The sequence below is a fragment of the Aplysia californica genome, unplaced genomic scaffold (genome assembly GCF_000002075.1).
Source record: "Aplysia californica isolate F4 #8 unplaced genomic scaffold, AplCal3.0 scaffold00698, whole genome shotgun sequence".
In the NCBI taxonomy this organism is placed as follows: domain Eukaryota; kingdom Metazoa; phylum Mollusca; class Gastropoda; order Aplysiida; family Aplysiidae; genus Aplysia; species Aplysia californica.
In genome coordinates this window covers 104,602-123,273 of record NW_004797968.1, presented here as the reverse complement: position 1 = coordinate 123,273, position 18,672 = coordinate 104,602, and the positions used below count along the sequence as shown (strand labels likewise).

At 39.0% G+C, this 18,672-nt stretch overlaps 1 protein-coding gene across 2 annotated transcripts in view; it reads left to right on the top strand.

Annotated features, from left to right (window-relative positions):
* LOC101862450 (polycystin-1) overlaps positions 1-18,672 on the top strand; it is a gene marked incomplete at its 5' end in the record, with an annotated part of 80,357 nt that overhangs the window by 43,951 nt on the left and 17,734 nt on the right. For both annotated transcript variants that reach the window (XM_035972452.1, XM_035972451.1), the window contains 17 exon segments: positions 127-359; positions 1,343-1,664; positions 2,567-2,998; positions 3,219-3,680; positions 4,624-4,805; positions 7,738-7,993; positions 8,504-8,699; positions 9,107-9,238; positions 10,014-10,190; positions 11,224-11,558; positions 12,464-12,622; positions 13,206-13,316; positions 14,060-14,248; positions 14,708-14,817; positions 15,864-16,013; positions 16,702-16,865; positions 17,302-17,543. In XM_035972452.1, coding sequence (XP_035828345.1) covers positions 127-359; positions 1,343-1,664; positions 2,567-2,998; positions 3,219-3,680; positions 4,624-4,805; positions 7,738-7,993; positions 8,504-8,699; positions 9,107-9,238; positions 10,014-10,190; positions 11,224-11,558; positions 12,464-12,622; positions 13,206-13,316; positions 14,060-14,248; positions 14,708-14,817; positions 15,864-16,013; positions 16,702-16,865; positions 17,302-17,543 — 3,852 coding nt within the window.

Below are 18,672 nucleotides of genomic sequence, written 5' to 3'. Positions count from 1 at the left end.
TATCATACCTTGAGTGCTGCATCATGATGATCCTTTATGTTGTACCATTTGTACAGTTTTTATTGTGTATCATGTATTGATGGCTTTGAATAACATTGTGATACATTTTTGTTCTTTATGTTCAAGGTCACTGTCAGCTGTCACAACTGGATTGATATTGATGACTTGGATAGCCCCATTCTGTACAAAATCTATGCTGAAGTGTACGACCCACTTAGTGGAACCAATCAGAGCTATCCACTCTATGCCGGCACTGACCCCACACAGTCTGCCTACCTGGGCTCTTTCAGTAATGAGACGGTTGTACTGAAAGTGATGGTGTCTGATGAATTTGGAGCAATGGCATTGGGAGCTCAAAGGTATTTTCGAAAATAATATATACATTTTCATTGAGGAGAACAATTTGTCTAGATAAAATTGTTATGTAATGGCTCACAGTCAATTGAGTCGGTGTATATGGAGGAAGGACTATTCTCAGCTTGTTCACCCTCTCTTTTTTACCTTTTACTTTCTTATTTTTAAGATTTTTGAACATTCTCAATGGGTTTTTGGTTGTTGTTTTTTGGGGGCGGGGGGGGGGGGGGGGGTTTGCCTTGAATCATGAATCATTCCTCTGCTAAAAATTGACAGACTTACAGGCATTCAGTGTTACCACCTGTTCTTCTTTAATTTGCCATCAGAAATAATGCTTGATAATGCTGGATAGCTGAGTGAAATATGAGCCAAATATCAAGCAACCTAAAAAATAATCATATATGAGTGTTCTTCCTGTCGTAATAGAAAGTTCAACCCATATTAACCTTACCATAACAAACTCATTTTTTAAAATCTATTACTGTTCATTATTGTTGTCATTATTATTATGTAACTAGCCTCCCAAATGCCTGTAGCATGATACTGAGAGCTAAGGGCTAGGACCATCTTGTTGTATTGCCTTTGAGTGAAGCATGCCCTTCCCTTCTACGGATTTGTTTCTACACCTTTTATTTTGGTTTTCATTTTGGCATTTGAAGTGCTTCGTTGTTCAGGGCTATGCTCATCTTTCTCTGCTCACAGAACTTATGAATTAACTGTTTTCTTTTAGATGGATGAATGTTTGGTCAAATTACCCAAATAGTCCTATGCACTTCCACTGCCTGTGAATATATGAACAGCCTACCCACAAGAGAAGCCAAGAACCTTTGCTTTTACTTGATCAGATTTTGGACACAGCAATAGAACGGAAATTGGATTGTTTGCCTTTATAGTGCCTTTTCGTTTAGTTAAATGGCATAGCAATTACCAACAGAAGGAGCAGTTTCTCACTTTTAATCTTTTGTTTCTGTTCTCTCCTTACTAACAGCACTATACAGATGCAGACTCCGCACTTTGCCAGCAGCATGACAAAAACAGACTATCTGGTCAACATTACGGACACAGTTCTGTCTGGCCTGATCAAACAGGCCTCACCCATATCCCTTCTCCAATTTGCTATTGCGATGGGTCAAGAACTTAATGCTGAGTCACATAAGGAGAAACTTGCCCAAACTGCTGGCTCAGGCTCCCTACCGGAGCAGCAGCGGGCGTCTATCAGGGATGTCATATCCATCTGTTTGTCTACGTCTGTGCCAGTATCCTCCCTGGAGGATGTGCACCAGATGGCGTTTGCCCTCCGTCTGATTACGGTGAGTATTACGTTACTAGTTTGAACATATGACCATCGTCTAATAGGGTTTTATTTATCATTTTGTACTCTTTTTGAGAAAATTTTTAATGCTGGAATTCTGATTATCAACTTTAAAATGAGATATATAACTGAGAATTGAAAACATCTTGCCATCCTTTTTTTAGGCTAGATTTCATGTTTTATTCTCTTTTTGTTTGTTTTTCTATTTTCTTCTTTTTGTTGATTGAACTTCATGGTAGTTTAGTTGGTTAATTCAACAGGCATTGTCTCTTGAGCCTTACAGGACCCGTGCACCTGAGCTCCCTTAGGTTGACTGTTGCACCGCCACACACTGAGCAGTGAAGTCGGTGCGTCAAAGGGAGAAGATATAGCTTGCTCAAAAGTGCTCTTTGGTCCATAGGATGCCATACATTGTTTTATCAATCATTTGCTTTGAAATGTATATCCATATGTGTCATGGCATTGTGGAATCAGGTGCTCGTACATTTTTGGGCATGTGGAGTTATTGATATCATCTGAAAGCTGATTCATTTGCCTTGCAATCAATGACAAAAATATCCATCTAGATTTTGAATAGAAGTCGAGATATTTGCGATTGAAGAAGGTGGGGTAGCCTGATTTCAGTGGTTAAATTAATGAGAAAATGGCTGCCAAGTTTGGTAACTTCAATAGCTTAAGAGTCCTTGAAAACTGAAAATTACATATTTTGGGCCTTTAAACAAAGTTTTTCAGTAAAATTCACATGGAAATTTGTTTTAATATTTTCGATAAAAATTGCCGAGTTGGTGGAAAAATGCCTTTTTCTTCGACTTAATTATTTTGACAAGCGCCTGATTTCAGCACGATGCCTCACATATTATGACTGAAGGAAAGTATTGCTTTATTATTCTCACAAATCAGGACTACTCAAGTGAGTACTTGACAGAAGACAGCCAGGTACTCATTGCGGGCACCATGGAGACTATGGCTTCTGTCCTCCAGCAGTCGGTCAATAACGGACTTGATCTTGATGACGTCCCAACTGAAGACCTTCTCAGTGTCATCAACAATTTGATAAACGCTGCTAATACCCGTGTATACTCATCATCAGTCATCTGGGGCGGTGGACGAAATGTCACAGTCAAGTCTTTCGACACAGAATTCCGTGACCTGCGGCCAGAGATATCATCTAGTGTGGGCCATTTGGACTTTGAAGACATAAGCCTTGGCGAGAGCCACCGAAAGAGGATGATATCCACTCTGGTGCCTTTGCTGGAGGGAGTTGTGGTCTCTACCTTAAAGACGATGATCCCACAAGAGGAGAGCCTTAATGTTGGGATTGAGGAAATGATGGTGAGTCTGAATGTTGTTGGGCTTACATAATGAATGCCTAATTTTTTTATGTCACAGTTCCAGAATTTCTGCATGACAGATCTGATTTCTTAATCTGCATGCCACTGTAGCTGGCCTACTTCCAAGAAAAAAAAACAATAGGATATTCATATGACAATTGTACTAAAAATGCTCTTGATTTGTTGTTTTGTATTTCAGCATTTCTTTTTTTCCTTTGCAGGTCATAGGATCAAGAATCTACGCGAGAGACATATCTCTCAGAGGTTTAGGAGACAGCACACAAATATCCATACCTTCTACAATCCTGAAAGGCCATAAAAATGACACAGAAGAAGTGTTCCAAGTCATGATCAGCCATGAGCAAAACCCATTCACATTCAGCTATCTTGATGAAGAATCATCATCGATGCCCGTTCAGACGCTATCATTCTATGACATTGATGGCACCTACATTGAAGTCTCAGGTCTGAGCGGATCATCTCAGGTGTACATGTACATGTTCTCCACACCTACCCCTGGCCTGGCTGCCATCCCTCGAGGTGATCTGCCTCAAAGTTCTATCTACCAGCCACTGAACGGCCTGACGTACAACACTGTGCAGATTAACCCTAGGAGGACTAAGATGTTTCAAGTCCCCGGTGCTGAGAGCATTACATCCACAGGTGTTGGGATACATGTGCAGGTATATTGGGAATTTTTACTCTTACCATGATGTGGGTTTTGTGCCCTAAAAACACTGTGAGGCCTGACCTCAGAATTTTATGACTATCCCTGGTAGCCACGAGCAAAATGGGTTTAGAACCTTGAAATCCCCTGAAACAGCTCAAATTTATGAAAGCTCCACGAGGGATTTGAATCAGGGCCATATGATAATGGTAGTGGTATGCATCTATAAGGTTGTAAGGCTGTATGTTGCTTGGGGAAATGGAGCGGAAGGGAGAATAAACAAGTTGGCCAAAAGAGTTATTACGAGGTCTTGTGGTCCTATCCGAAATAATGAACAACATTATATAGTCACCCTCACTTTAAATATTCATGACGAAGAATATGCCATTTATAGGCTACATTGATTTCAAACATGTACATTCTAAAAATAGTCTCTTCAGTGAAGACCCCCAATTTAAGTTTCTCCACTTTCTATGGAGAACAAATTTTCAAAACTTAAAACAGTTTTGCTTGTCTCATACTTCACTGCTTTGCTTTGGAGAGTCCATGGAGATTAAGACTTGCAAACTGCTCTGACTTTTTTCACCTCCTTTCTTTTGTTGCTATGTTCATTATTTGACCTTAGAGCTTGAAACAGAAAGTTGTGCAGTAATTAACTTCAAGTCAAAGATGATAAGAGGGATTTTTTTTCAAATATTTTGTTGCTTAGATTCTATTTTCAGGAAGAACTACATTTGTTGCCTACACATGAGTCCATAGCTTAAGCTGCTTGACAAATTCCAAAGATTTAGATTAAAAATCACTTTTCCCATTGTTCTTTAAATTTGTAATAATACTCTCGAGTCCCAAGAAATATTTATTACGCATGTGTATGATTTCAAGACAGCAAGCTGCAGTGCTGATTGAACTCACAATATGATAGATGTCATGCACAGCTTTGTGTCCTCTTTTTCTTTCAGCTTCGAATTGAGTATCTGCCCTCTAGCGGACCAGCACCTTCGAATAGATCTGGAACCAATGTGATGGCGTACATAGGGGTTAACTTCGTCCCCAGCTCTGGTAGCTACACAAAAATGCTCAACTTAACAAGTGATCTCATGTCTGCTGGGACAGAACATACAGAGTACACCTTTTTCCTCAAGTAAGTCCCCTCTACTGTTGTTGAGCTTAATGCCCCTAGAAAACCTTCAGAAGAGGATGTAAATGTCTTTCTTACCCCTTGAACACAATGTAGATCTTTCAGGGAGAATGAAAAATGACCAGGAATGCCACATGAAGACCTCCAAACAGCAGTGCATTGGTAACACAAACTTGTGTGGTTAGGGCACATAACAAAATCGTAAGGACTCACCAAAACCATGCTGCTGGGCATAATGGAAGGACTGAGGAGAAGCAGGCAGAAGAAAATGTTGGAGAATAACCTTTCAGAATGAACATATTTGAAATAGAGTAAAGGAATATATGGAAAAAACTGTTTGCCAGGGTCTGTCTTGGTTGACTGGAGTATATAGGATACAACCCAGCACAAAAAAGGAGATACTGGATAAAATATTGTCCTCATATAGAAATAGATACATGTTTGGTGTGTGTAAGGTGAGGATCCTTCCCATCACACCCAAGTGGCTCATTCTTGAGACAGTGAAGGCTAATTCAAAGGCAGAACTCTCAGTATGCAGGGAGAAGAAAAATAGTTTTGATACTTTTCGAATTCAAACTCAAACTCCCAATTGATAGGTCATGTCTGTTGTGTACAGAACCACCAAAGCCAGAATATCTCCCATAATTAATGTATAATTTTTGGTGATAGAATAGATGATACTTCCTTAAATCTGAATTTTTAAAGCTATCTTGCATTCAGAAATGATCTTACTTTACTTTATCCATCCTCTTGTACCTCTAGGGCATCGAGGGGAGAAAGAGCTTTCTGTCTCTAGCAAGTTTGATGGCTTGACTGGGTGGGATATTGTATGTTCTCAGGGTATCCTTCACACCCTGGATCCAGGTCTTTCTTGGTCTCCCTCTTGCCTTGTAACCTGATACTTTTCTGTAGTTGGCTTTACTGGCAAATTGGTGAGATGTCATACAAGTGAGATGTCAAAACCACCTGATTGTTTGTCTTTGAATGTAGTGGAGGACTGGTGTTGTTCCCATCATTTCCCTGATCTTGTTGTTTCTGACCATGTCCGTGGGTGGTTGGTGGGTGCTCTGGTGTGGTTTGCTTCTTCTTTCATATCAAACATCTATCGTCCTTATCTCCCCTTCTTCTTTGTTATGTTTGTTACTCTCTTGTAACACCTCTAAATCTTCTAGCGCTCATATGACCTTCTTCAGTTGCGAGCGCCATAAAACCTCTACTGAATTTAAACTGACTGTGTCCCATCTGAATTTGTTGACGGTTCTCCTTAGACATCTCATCTTGCAGGTGGTTGTCTTACGTTCCAGACTTTTGGTCAGGGTCCATGTCTGGCACTGGTAGGTCAAGGTGGGGATGAAGATAGAGTTAATGAGCTTGGCTTTGGTCTCAATGGGGATGTTAGGATGTTTGAGGAGTGTGGCAAGCTGGCAGCTGGGGCTGTTAGCCTTTTATACTCCCGTCTCAATTTCTCTGTTGAGACGTCCGTCTTCTGAAAAGATGCTACCAAGATACTTGAACTCGCTGACTTGTTTCAGCGGATTTCTGTCGATGGTGATGTTAAGGTTGCCTGGTGTTCTGCTGATTCTCATCGTCTCCGTTTTGCTTTAACTGATCTTCATGTTGAGCTTTTCACATTGTGTATTCCGCCTGTTTGTGTGCCCTTGAAGTTGTTCTTCTTTCTCATATGCCAGGCTTTGATCGTCCGCTAACAGCATCCCATTCAGGTCTATCAGGTTATTTTTTGCTTCTTTAGTAATTTTGTCCATGTATATTATAAACAGTAGCGGTGATAACAGACACCCTTGTCTCACTCCAGATGACACATCGAACCAGTCAGTGAGTCTGTTTTGGGTGTGGACTATGCTCATACTGTTAGTATATATGGCTCTGATGTTGTCCAACAGTTGTCCCCCTAATGCTGTACTCTTCAAATGTTTGCCACAGTTTGTTTCTATCTACTCTATCAAACGCTTTTTCCTGGTCTACAAATACAAGATTCAGTTCATTGTTGTATGCAATTGTCCTTCCTCTCAGTTGTCTAAGAGCGAAGATAGCATCTGTGCATCCTCTCCCTTTTCTGAAGCCCATCTGCGCCTCACTCAGTAATGGTTCCACCTTGTGCATTGTACATTGTTCCAAGGTCATCATCAGAAATGATGTTCATATGAAAAAAAGGGATATTTTCCTTATTCTTTATAATCAGCTAAGGAGCAGCTCATCTTTTACAGAATTTGTTACGAAAAATGTACAGTTGTTTGCAAATAATTATTTGACCTGGAATTTATGCTGTTTTGCATATTGTTAAGATGAGATTAACTCTTTATTTCCGGCAAGCCACTCTCAGCGGCTCACGGTCGGAACCACTGTTCTAGTGAGCTGCTGGCTGCGGCTTGGGCGCATTTCTTTACAACTTCGATGTCAAATTACCATTTGGCTGTTGCCGAGAGCAAGTCTCTTTTACCGGGTGATCATTCATTAGATGAAGAGCTACCAATAGGTTCAGTTATTTTGATTTAATGACCAATTTTGGGACATATGTATGACGTATATGTCAGTTTTAGATTTGGTACCAAAATAGGGCCCCGCCAAAGTGGGAGAGAAAGAGCTAAGAAACTAAAAGATTTGAAGTTCATGTTTTTTTATAGCAGTTCAACTATTTAATAAAAGAAAAGTTGGATTAATATTTTCTGCAGAGGACGTTGTACAAACCTTGCAGTCAGTTTTCACTTTTGGAAACTGCATTGCTTTTAAACTTATAAATATTGATTATGATTTCTTTATCTGGTACTGTAGTTCTAATTTGTGAAAGCCTCATAATAAGGAATTATCCAGTTGATTTCCTCTTTCCAATCTCCAATTATCTGAGCTCACTGGACAGATTATTTGCAGCAGCTATGAGTATACTAATATTTCTTGACTTGTTTTATCTAAATTTCAGTGGCCTGAGTTCTTCAGACAGTGTCTACGTTATCGCCACCAATATGGACCTATTCGTCAGTGTCAACATGTCGGTAGGTGTGTATACCTCCACATGCAGCTACTTTGACACGACAGACCAGCTTTGGTCCAACGAAGGATGTACTGCCCAGGAAGAGTCGATCGCCACGGTCACTGCGTGTCAGTGCAATCACTTGACTTCCTTTGGGGGTGCTGGGATTGTATCAATCACTGACATTGATTTTACTGATATAGTGGTGAGTCATTGTCTTGAAGCAGTTCAGACTATAAATGGAGCTGAAAGTTTCAGCTTTTAGTCAAATTTTATTTTTGATTTTGCTTCTGTTTGTCTGTGGGTTTTTTTAACATCTTCAGAAGTATGATTGGACTTCAAAACAAAATTAGATTGTTTTTAGGAGGTGAGCAGCCTTGTCAGGACCAGTCTGCTCTGTGAGGAATACTTTGAGCCAGTAGGAAAAAGAATATAGCTAATAAGATCTTCCCAAGGTGGGGCTCTCATTTGTTACACGAAAAGCAGTGAGCCTTACCATTACACCATACATGTTTGGGTTTTTTTCTGTACCCAAAGCAGAACTGTTGCATTTCCTTCATAGACCATATTATAGCCTGTGAACCTGTTATCCACAAAGACCTTAAAAGACTTGAGTAGAGTGTGTGTCCCTTGAGAGCAGTTTTGAGACTTTCTATAGCTGTCTCTAAAACCATAGGCTATTTCTATTTCGGGTTTTTTTGGTCTTTTGTTTCAGTACCTTGACTTCTTTGCCAACCCAGTGGTGTTCGTTGCTGTGGGCGTAATCTTTATCCTGTACGTCATTGTTGCCATCATCTGCCGCTACCTTGACCGATTAGATCTCCGCAGAATTTCCAGAATCCCTCTCTGTGGTCGGGATGGTGCCTTCAAGTATGAGATCACCGTTGTGACAGGGCGCCATTATGGATCTGGTGGGTAAAGGTTTTCTTGTCTAGACCAATGCTTTCAAATTGGTGATTTTTAACTTAAGTTAAATATTACACATGTACTCTAACGCTTTGTTTCCTTTCTTTATGTATTTAGTCTAGTGCAGAAAAAGGAATTCAAAAATCTTTTTAAAAGACTAGTGCAGAAAATAAAGGGGAGTTATATGAAAAGTTGAAATATATATTTATGTTCGAGATGCCTTCTTACTCAATTTTTAAAATGTTATACAATATCAAAAGTTGGGGTTTTTTTGTATATAGTTGCAATCGCTGCAAATGTGGTGAGAACTTGTATGTCACAGACTGTGTTCTAATCGGGGTTTGGAAAGAGATACAGGGGTATAAAAGGAGCAGTAGTTCAAACAAGTAGGCCTATCTCTTCCTCTCCCCAGGCACCACAGCCAATATAGGCATCAAGCTATATGGAGACCAGAACAAAGGGGAGGCAAGGCACCTGACTAAACCTGGAGCTTTCCAGCGCAATTGTCGAGACACATTCTATATAGCTCACGATGCAAGCATAGGTAAGTGAGGTGGAGTTTCTAGAACGTCTCCATAATTATATTTGATTGACATTTATCGGGTTGAGTTTTTTCCCCTCAAAAGAGGAGGTGATTATTACGTTCGTTGAAATTGGATACTTTTATTTACTTTTTTAACAGGAGCCTTTTTTGGGTTTTTTGTGTCTGATGTAAATTTGTATTGGTCATCAAGATTTGTCTTATTCACTTTGTTACATGGTTCAATAACGGATCTAGACCGGTGGGATAGACATTTTTGAAGAGCTTGCCGTAAAAATGAATTATTTGTGTCTAGCAGGGAGTTATCCCGTTGAGACCTGTTCTACCAGTTCTAAATTACTCATGCACCAGGGCCCTCTTTTCTCATCTACTACATTTACACCACAGAATGGTAAGCCATGCATTCAGTGGCCTAAAGAGCAAAGTTACTGCACACTTAAGTCAAAAGGGTTAAACCTATACCAAAAATAATAATAGACATAAGTGTGTCAGTTGTAAATAGACATAAGTACGTCAGTTGTAAATAGACTTAAGTACGTCAGTTGTAAATAGACATAAGTGTGTCGGTTGTAAATAAACTTAAAAATGTGTCAGCTGTAAATAGACATTAGTGTGTCAACTGTAAATAGACATACGTGCGTCAGTTGTAAATGGACATAAGTGTGTCTGTTGTAAATAGACATAAGTGGGTCAGTTGTAAATAGACTTAAAAATGTGTAAGATGTTAATAGACATAAGTGTGTCAGTTGTGTAATCAAACCTTGTATGCCACTGACAGGAGAAGTGAACAAGGTCCTGGTGTGGCACGACAATGGCGGTTTATCCCCGTCCTGGTTCCTGTCCCATATCGTTGTGAAAGACGTCCAGACAGGAGAGAAGTTCACATTTTTGGTCAATTCTTGGCTCTCTCTGGAGATGAAGGATGGAGTTGTCCAGAAAACTGTCAAGTCTGCCGGTGAGAATTATAGTCAAATTGTTTTGTTCTCAAATGTTTTCTTGTTCGTTTTTGGTTGTTGTTTTTTTTATTGAAGAGTAGTTACTCAGTGTATGATGTTACTTTTGGAATGTTAGATGCTTATAGTGCAGCATCTTTTTCCATTTTTTCATATCTATGTCTCTGTTTTACGGATTCCAACAATTTAGTGGTTAGTGAGTTCAGGTTGACAAATATTGTAAGACAATGTTGTTGACATTGTTTTTAAGTTGGTGCTCTGGTGTTTGGTCTTGAGCAAGGTATGATGAGCCTAGATAATATGGCATTTTTAAAAGATTTTCTTTTTTGATATGAGCTGTATATTATATAACATAACCTCTGAGCAATTTTTATGTATATATTGCTCCACGATGATATGTGAGGCATCGTGGTGGAATCAGGCACTTGTCAAAATAGTGAAATTAAAGAAATTGGCATTTCTCTGACTATTGGGCAATTTCTTTCGAATTTTCTTTATTTTTCTTTTTTTGGGGGGGGCTCAGCCCCTTTTATATCCATTTAAAAACACATTTCTGTGTGGATTTTACTGAAAATGATTGATTAAAGGCACAATGAATATCAATTTTCAGTTTCAAGGACTCTCAATCTATGGAAATTACTAAATTCTGGAGGCCATTTTCTCGCTAATTTCACCTCTGAAACTAGGCAACCTTGATCTCCTTCAATCGCAAATAGTTCGATTTCTATTCAACATAAATGGATATTTTTTTCACCAAAAGCAAGGCAAATTAATATGCTTTAAGATGATATAAAATAACCCCTTATGCAAAAAAATTGACGATCACCAGATTCCACCAGGTCACGACACATATAGCCTCTGAGTGTTTTTTTTAATGTATATATTGCTCCATAAGGATATAACTTCTGGATGATTTTATTTTTGCATTGCTCTTGGCATTGTGATTCGAATTTCAAGAAAATAATTTATCTTTTTCCTGTACTCCGAAATTGCTTACAAAAAACTAACAATGTTTTGTTTTACTTCTTTCCTCAGACAAGGAAGAGTTACGGAAGTTCAGATTAAAATTCTCCACTGTGTTTCATGGTACGATGTCGGACGTCCATGCCTGGCTCTCCGTTTCTCACAGACCTGACCTCAGCCGTTTCACTCGTGTCCAGAGAGCTACATGTGTCTTTACCACTGTCCTGCTGTATATGTGCATCAATGCCATGTGGTATGGCCTTTTCAAAGATGAGACAGAGGCCAAGGATGACTTGTCATGGGATTCTTTTGGATGGGAGGAAGTAATCATTGCCATTATCTCTACTTTGATGGTCCTTCCGTTTTTAATTGGCCTGTCATTTGCTTTCAAAAAGACAAGATGTAAGGTGAGTTATCACTAGAACTAAAAGGAATGTTAAACTATGTCTCATTGTTAAGACTTGGGGTTTTTTTTTAGATATATTCATTGCACTTATCACTCTTTTAGCTGAAGAGCTGCATCTTTTATTTCTGACCCAATTTTTGAGTTTCATATTGTGTGAAGCATAGTTTTTTGGTGCTGATGAAGATGATCATGTTGTAGATATTATGACTTCAGCTGAAACTTTATTTAAGATAAAAGTGTCTGTGTTGAGTTGTTACTGTGGTGGATTTGATGACAGGCACTGAGTGTTGTAGTTTTCTTTTTTTAAAATTTAGATCTGCTTTGAATTTAGATTTGTTTTACTTTAATGAAAATGCTCAGAGAAGTTTCAATGGCTAAGTAGTCTGCCCTACTAAATTTACAGTTTGGCATTTGTATTAGGGAGTTTTTTGCTCTGTGAAAATCTCTTTTTAGCTCTGTTTGTTGAAAAGATCAGATAAGGCATGCTTAATTGATCCTCCATGAGAAAACAATTGTCTGTGTGCTTTCACTGGGTCTTGCTACCCTAGATATGAATATAAACCCAAAACTGTTTGAACAGAAGGGGAATATTAGCAATGAACTTTTACAACCCTTTGATTTTCTTTTAATAGTTTGCATATATACCCATCTTTCTGTGGTAGACACAAGTCATGCAAGAAATAGATCAATATTCGAGAGACTTGGGGGGTGTCACTGGTTGACCCTACTTTCTTTCTTTCTCGCTATTATTTCTGCTTATATGTATGTTGCTTTTTTCTTTCACTAAATGATGACTATCACGTCAGTGTGGTTCTCTTTAGTTAACTGCATCAAATTGAAGATGAGAATTATTGTGGGACGTGAAGTCGGGACCTGGAGCTGGAAAAAAACTTGTTCTACTTTCAGGACTCCGTGTTTCAAGAGGTGCGTCCCAGCACTGCCCAGACCTTGGAAATTGAAGCTATGTGTGACTTGTCGGGAGACGGAGGTTCTTACCGGACAGTGACGCCACTAGGCGAGTGGGTGACTGCAATTGACAGAGAGAGCACAACCGATTCTTTTGCTGTGAGTTTCTGCAGAATTTCTTTCATCTTCATTTGCTATTCACCCCTTTTTTTAAGGTAACGTGAATTTGTGTGTTCTAGACATTTTTTTTTATTATTAAAAGTGAGTAGGGCCTACTCTTGCAGTAACCTTTGTGAGTCTGTACATTCTGTATTTTACCCAGTCTCAGCTCTCTGTAATGACCACTGAAGCATAGTTTGTAATCCTGACCAACATGATTAAGTTGATAATCCATTTTCAGAAGGGGAAAAATTGGCATAACATTTCGAAAACAAATGTCTGGTCAACTTTTATTCCATCTGCTCTTTTTCTCGTCATTAAGTTTACTATTGTCTAAACCAAGACCAGAAGTTTCTATTTCATCAAGTGTCTTCTCTGTCTGCTTTGATCTCTCTAACATACAGGATTGAAATACCTGGTCTAAAATATGACCTTTATAGTGTCAGTGGAGGTGCAAAACGGTTACAATTGTTTGTTGTCCTAATATTTGATAAGTTATGAAATCTACTGACTTTGTGTATAATACAAGAAACATAATACTCGTATATATAGATGTTAAAAAGAAATGTTCTGCAACTCGCAGGTACCTGTGGGCTTGAGGAGAACCGTGCCCATGCACCGCGGATTACGGAAAGGTAGCTCTGACATCTCCATAAGAGAAAGACCCCCAGTGGAAGGTGTTGGTGGAAAGAAGGTATTTATTTTCGCCTTTTTTCAGCTTTTATTTTACTTCCCTGCATATTCTTTCCTTTGTTTGCGTTTTGAAGACAGAAAGTTTTTTCAAAACAGATGGTCTTATAAAGCAACCTGCAATGCTACTGAACTGTGTGCAGGCTACTTTTGTATCTGTGATCTACTGTGCCTCGTAAAAACGGTCTTCACGGAGATAAACTGTGTCATGTGGAATTTAAATTTAAATGTATTAACTGCATTTTCCTCAATAATCATACCGTAGATATTTATTCTTTTTTTTTTTTTCAAATTTTACTTCATAAGACAGGATTCCAATCTGTTTCTTTTTTAAAGTTGTTTTAATACTTACTTCTCATAAGGTAAATGTCCGTATTGTATTATCTTATAAAAGCCATCCCAACTCAGCAATCATGTGAGCATCTAGTACAGGAAAGTCAAGGCTGGTGACAGAAGTGGGAAGTGCATATTTTTGCCTACTATCTGGATTGTACTTTGTTAAGCTGAAATCCAATGTATAGATTTGACTCGCACATGAGCAAGGCGTTACAGGTCTAGCTTCTGGAAATAGATATTACTTTTTTTTTAGAGCATACCCTGATAGTCTAAGAAAGTTATGTTAAAGAGGTGTATAATTGAAACTCAGCACTTAACTTTTTTTTAGTTTGTTGTGGCTGGGTTGATAGGTTATATGAATAGGTTCAATCAGGTTGTGTCATGCTGAGTTATGTTGGCTTTCTCCATCAGGAGCTCTGGACAACTGACAGCATCATGCAGAGCTGGCCGCATCGGATGCCCACCTGGATCAAGCAGGTCAAAGCCGAGGTGAAAAGCGGAGACACATCAACGATGTCACGCCCTAGCATTGAGCGAGGGAGTACCACCACCTCAAAGCGTAGCAGTCGCTCTGCTAGAACATTCCAATCAGGCACAAGGGTAATTTTTGTAAAAATGTAGCCGATTTTATTTTTAAAATGTCTTCGATGCCAAACTCATTCTTAATTCATCATCAGTATAATATGTTTTTGTTTGAACAGCCACAAAGATTTAGCTTGGTGTGAAGCTTACCGAACATGGAAGTAAGATATCATTAGAATACCTTTTCACTACACGGTTAAGCTCCCACAACTTATTTTCAGTATGGTGTAGGAACATTGGGGGATTTCGAATAAGATATGGGTCCTGTAGGAAATTTTAGACTTTAAAATTTTATATACTTCATTAATATTTAGTGACTGAGGTAGGCCTACCACCATTCCATTTAATATGTAAAAATCAACGTAATTTGTGAAAACCTCAACTATTTTCTTAAAACACATTTAGGAGATGCATTCGTAGTAAATTAAATATTTCACTTTCCTGTCTAAACTTTGTCTCTATCTACTCCATCTCTAGAGCTATGAAGACAGTGATGAGGACTTCCAGAAGAAATTGGATGAAATTGATGCTGAGTTGACTCGTTCAGAGGAGAGGAAGCAGAAGAAGAGGAAGAAATTAGAACGGAGGTGAGGACTGAACACTGCTATAATTTTTCACTCGCAAATGGCTGTGTCTCTAAAGATAAAGAAGATGTGTCTTTTGGCTTCACCCTTTCCTCAAGGTCTAGCCCTAAATTTTAATTGCTGCCCTCTTAAAAGCCACAAATAAGCACTAAAAGTGAAGCTGCAGGGCTGCCTATCATTATGAATTTGGCGGAGTCATTACGATTTTTTATTCAGTTTTACGAAAATACAATTGTAATACCCCTGATTCCGATTTTTTAAAATTTTGGCTACCACAAACTAGTGAATAAAGAGAGAAAAAACACCAGACCTGAACAGTTTACGTCAGTATATCAGGTGCAACTGTTGAACTTTAACATCCTCTTTGCACTCTCCCTGTAGTCACTCCGTGCCACTTTACCCTTAGAAAAACATTAGACTTCGGCAAACATTAGGTTGACAAGATCATGGAAAATCACTGCCCTTTTGTGTTTTGGATGACAGCTTAGGCCAATGGGATTTGTTTTTCAATGATCATTGTTTAAAACTTGATACAATGGAACAATTAGCCACAATGGGTGCCTGGCATGATGTGTTGTGATGCACAATTGGGATCAAAGGCTTGTGATGTATTTTATAGTTCCAAAGGTTTCCTTTTGCTTTTGCTAACAGTAACTCCCTCCGGCGGCCTTTTTTTTTCTTACCTCAATGATGACAAGCCCAGAAAGACCACTTTTTTTCATCATGTCTTTGTTTTCGTTACATTTATACTTGACTACTATAACCCCTCTCCTTCACACCCAAGGGAGAAAGACTGTCTAAGGCCAATTTACGAATTTTTAAGCCAGATTACTATTTTTCTAGTTGTTGATTACTAAAACATAATATATGCTGATTTTGGGCAGCCCTAAAGTTGTTTAGGCTGCCGAAGTTGACATTTGCAGCAGCCCTTATGTTTTTGCCGCTAGGCACCCTAATATGTTATCTTTTCATCACATTTCAGGTCATAATACCTTTGTTATTACACAATCTTTTCAATCGTTTATCATTATCGTTTTTCAATTTTCCAGACTGAGAAGCAGAAACACTGATGAGTTGTTCGACTCTGATGATGACTGGGTTTATGAAGGTCTGGAAGATTACAACGAGGACAGTTTCAGCAGCAAGCCCAGTCAGTTCAACCCACGCACGGAGGCAGAGCTGGCCCCTGGACCTGAAAGGTTAGATGGAAATGGATCTGTCTGTTAGAGGACACCATTTTCCTGGAAATCTCCAGAACCCTGGATATATGAAAATTCTCAGTGGGTTTGGGGTTGTAGCTTACTGCAGGAGGTAAAACAACTTTGATGTTAGAGAAAACAACATAAACACGTATACATAAATATCCATTTATTTTTCTTTATTATTTCTGTACTTTAACTGGAACCATTTGTAAGTGCATAAGTTTTCTTATCGTTTTGTGCGTAGGATAACTGCATTCATTATAGTTTTGTACTTCATAAAACATTTCTAAAAATGTTTTCTCATTCAAAATATAGTCAAAGACCTACCCAAACACTGAAACTACCCTGAAGGATTGTAAATGAATGTGTGTTCCACCATTTATTGATTACAAGGGCAGGGAAAAAAGCATAATTTATTTCGCTCATTCAAAAAAGTAGCACACAGGGACTAAATATGAGACTTTCTGCATTCATGAAAGCAACATGAGGATTATTAGTTGATCTATGCTTTGTCAAACTCTATATGTATTTACAAAACAAAGCTACAGTAAGTCTTAGCATTCAGATAACACAATATGACTCACAATCACAAGCTTACATTCAGACCTGCACACATAAACATACACACTCACACACTCTCCTCACACATGTGCATGACTGATTTAGAAAACTGAACCTTTGACAGAAATGGCTCAGGTACCAGTGCAGCCCACCAGAATGGAAGTTTGCGTGTGGCTGAATCTCCCAGCAGCCGCAGAAAAGAACAGCCAACTGGCTGGAGGGACGGGCACAGGCCTAGTGTTATCTCCTCCACTTCCAAATCCAGGAGCACCTTGTCGGACAACAAAGGTGAGAAAGAGTAAAGTATAGTAAACTTCTAGTGTTCAGCTATCACATAACTAGCAACATCTTGCAACAAGAAATCGGCTAAGATTTTTAAAGATTTCATTTTTTTTAAAATGATTTTTCTTTTTAGAGGGGGGGGGGGCATGCGTAGAATGTTCTCCTAAAATGTATTACGATTAATTGTTAATGTAGATCTACTTCAATCTAAGTTGACAAAATTGAAAACCTCTGCCCTAGAATTTTAATGTAGATAGTATGTTTTTTAGTGAATGGTAACACTTTTCTACCTACTGTGTATTCTTAGTAATGTATATGGCAATGACATGAGTCACCAATAGGTAGCTAAGTAAGTCAACTAATGCTGTGATTCTTTTTGTCTTTTTTCTTGTATCACATAGTTCATCCTATCCTATCTGGTGTTGTGTCATCTTCCTTTTAGGTCGTGGGAGAACTCTTAGCACCATTTCCCAACAGCCTGAGCCAAGTGAGAGCAATCCCAGGTTTTCACTGCCTCCCTGGTGTGTGTACGTGACATACACAGTGTGCGTTGTGCTGTGCGTTCTGTCCGTCATCCTGATGCTGCTCTATGGCTACAACTTCGGCACCGCCATCTCACTCAAGTGGCTCGTCTCACTTTTCATCTCCGTCTTCCTTTCCATCCTCATTATTGAGCCGTTGAAGGTAAGACATTTGTATTTCTGCTGACATCTATTTGTTGCTTTCCATTTCAAATATATGGATTTTACTTTGTGTATGCATGTGTGTGTTTGTGTGGGGGGGGATGGGGGTTAAAATCAACATGAAAGTGCATCTATTTTCTCAGCCATCATATCATAATATTGTTTCTTATATTTTTTTCTCCTTTTTCACGTATAAATAAATTGGATATTTGCTGAAGATGGTACAGCAATATGTTCCAAGAAGAGAAATGCCTCATGTCTCTTATAAGTGGCAAGATACATCTTTATTGTCCAGATCCTCTCACATTGCTTTCTTTTTTCACCACACACACACACACACACACACACACACACACACACACACACACACACACTCACACACACTCGCACACACACACACACACACACACACTCAAACAAACATGCACACTCACACGTATAGGTTAATAACAAATTCAGCACAGTTTGGGTAAACTAACGGAAAGTTATGTCACAAGAATGGTTTTTGTTAGAATATTAAAGTTTCTTAAAGCAAGAGTTGACAATGGCTTCAAAATCTGTGACTTCAGCATTACAGACAGGGCGTTTTAAAAATCACATTTTCGGGGGGAAATTACTTAAGCAGCCTGGAATTTATTGGGTAATGATGAAGATTTTTGTCTAGCACGCAAAAAACAAAAATTTGGTTCCCCCATGGAGAAAATATTTTTAGAGTCTCTGTGCCTTTCTACTGGGATTTGTAACATTAGGAAGAGCACTCTTTGCGGAATCAGAGCTGCTTCATTTTGGTCACACTATTTTTCAACTGAGTGAAGTCTTTTCTCCATGTTCCTTGCCATCTGAAGTCCGTCATCTCCGTGCTCGTATGCCATTATGTCATCCGCAAAGCTCAGGACACTTCCTGATTCCTTCTGATGCATCGTTATCTGTGCAGTGTACATATTGAAAAGCAAAGGAGAGAGGGGAGATCCTTGGGGCAGTCCTGGAGCATTTGATACCAGATCTGAAGTCCATTCACCCTGTCCCAGGGGCATTTTTCTCCCCATTAGGGCTACTACTACCCATCTCACCAGCCATATGTCCACATCAAATTCCAGGAGGCGTTCGATCAAACATTCATAGTCGACTCA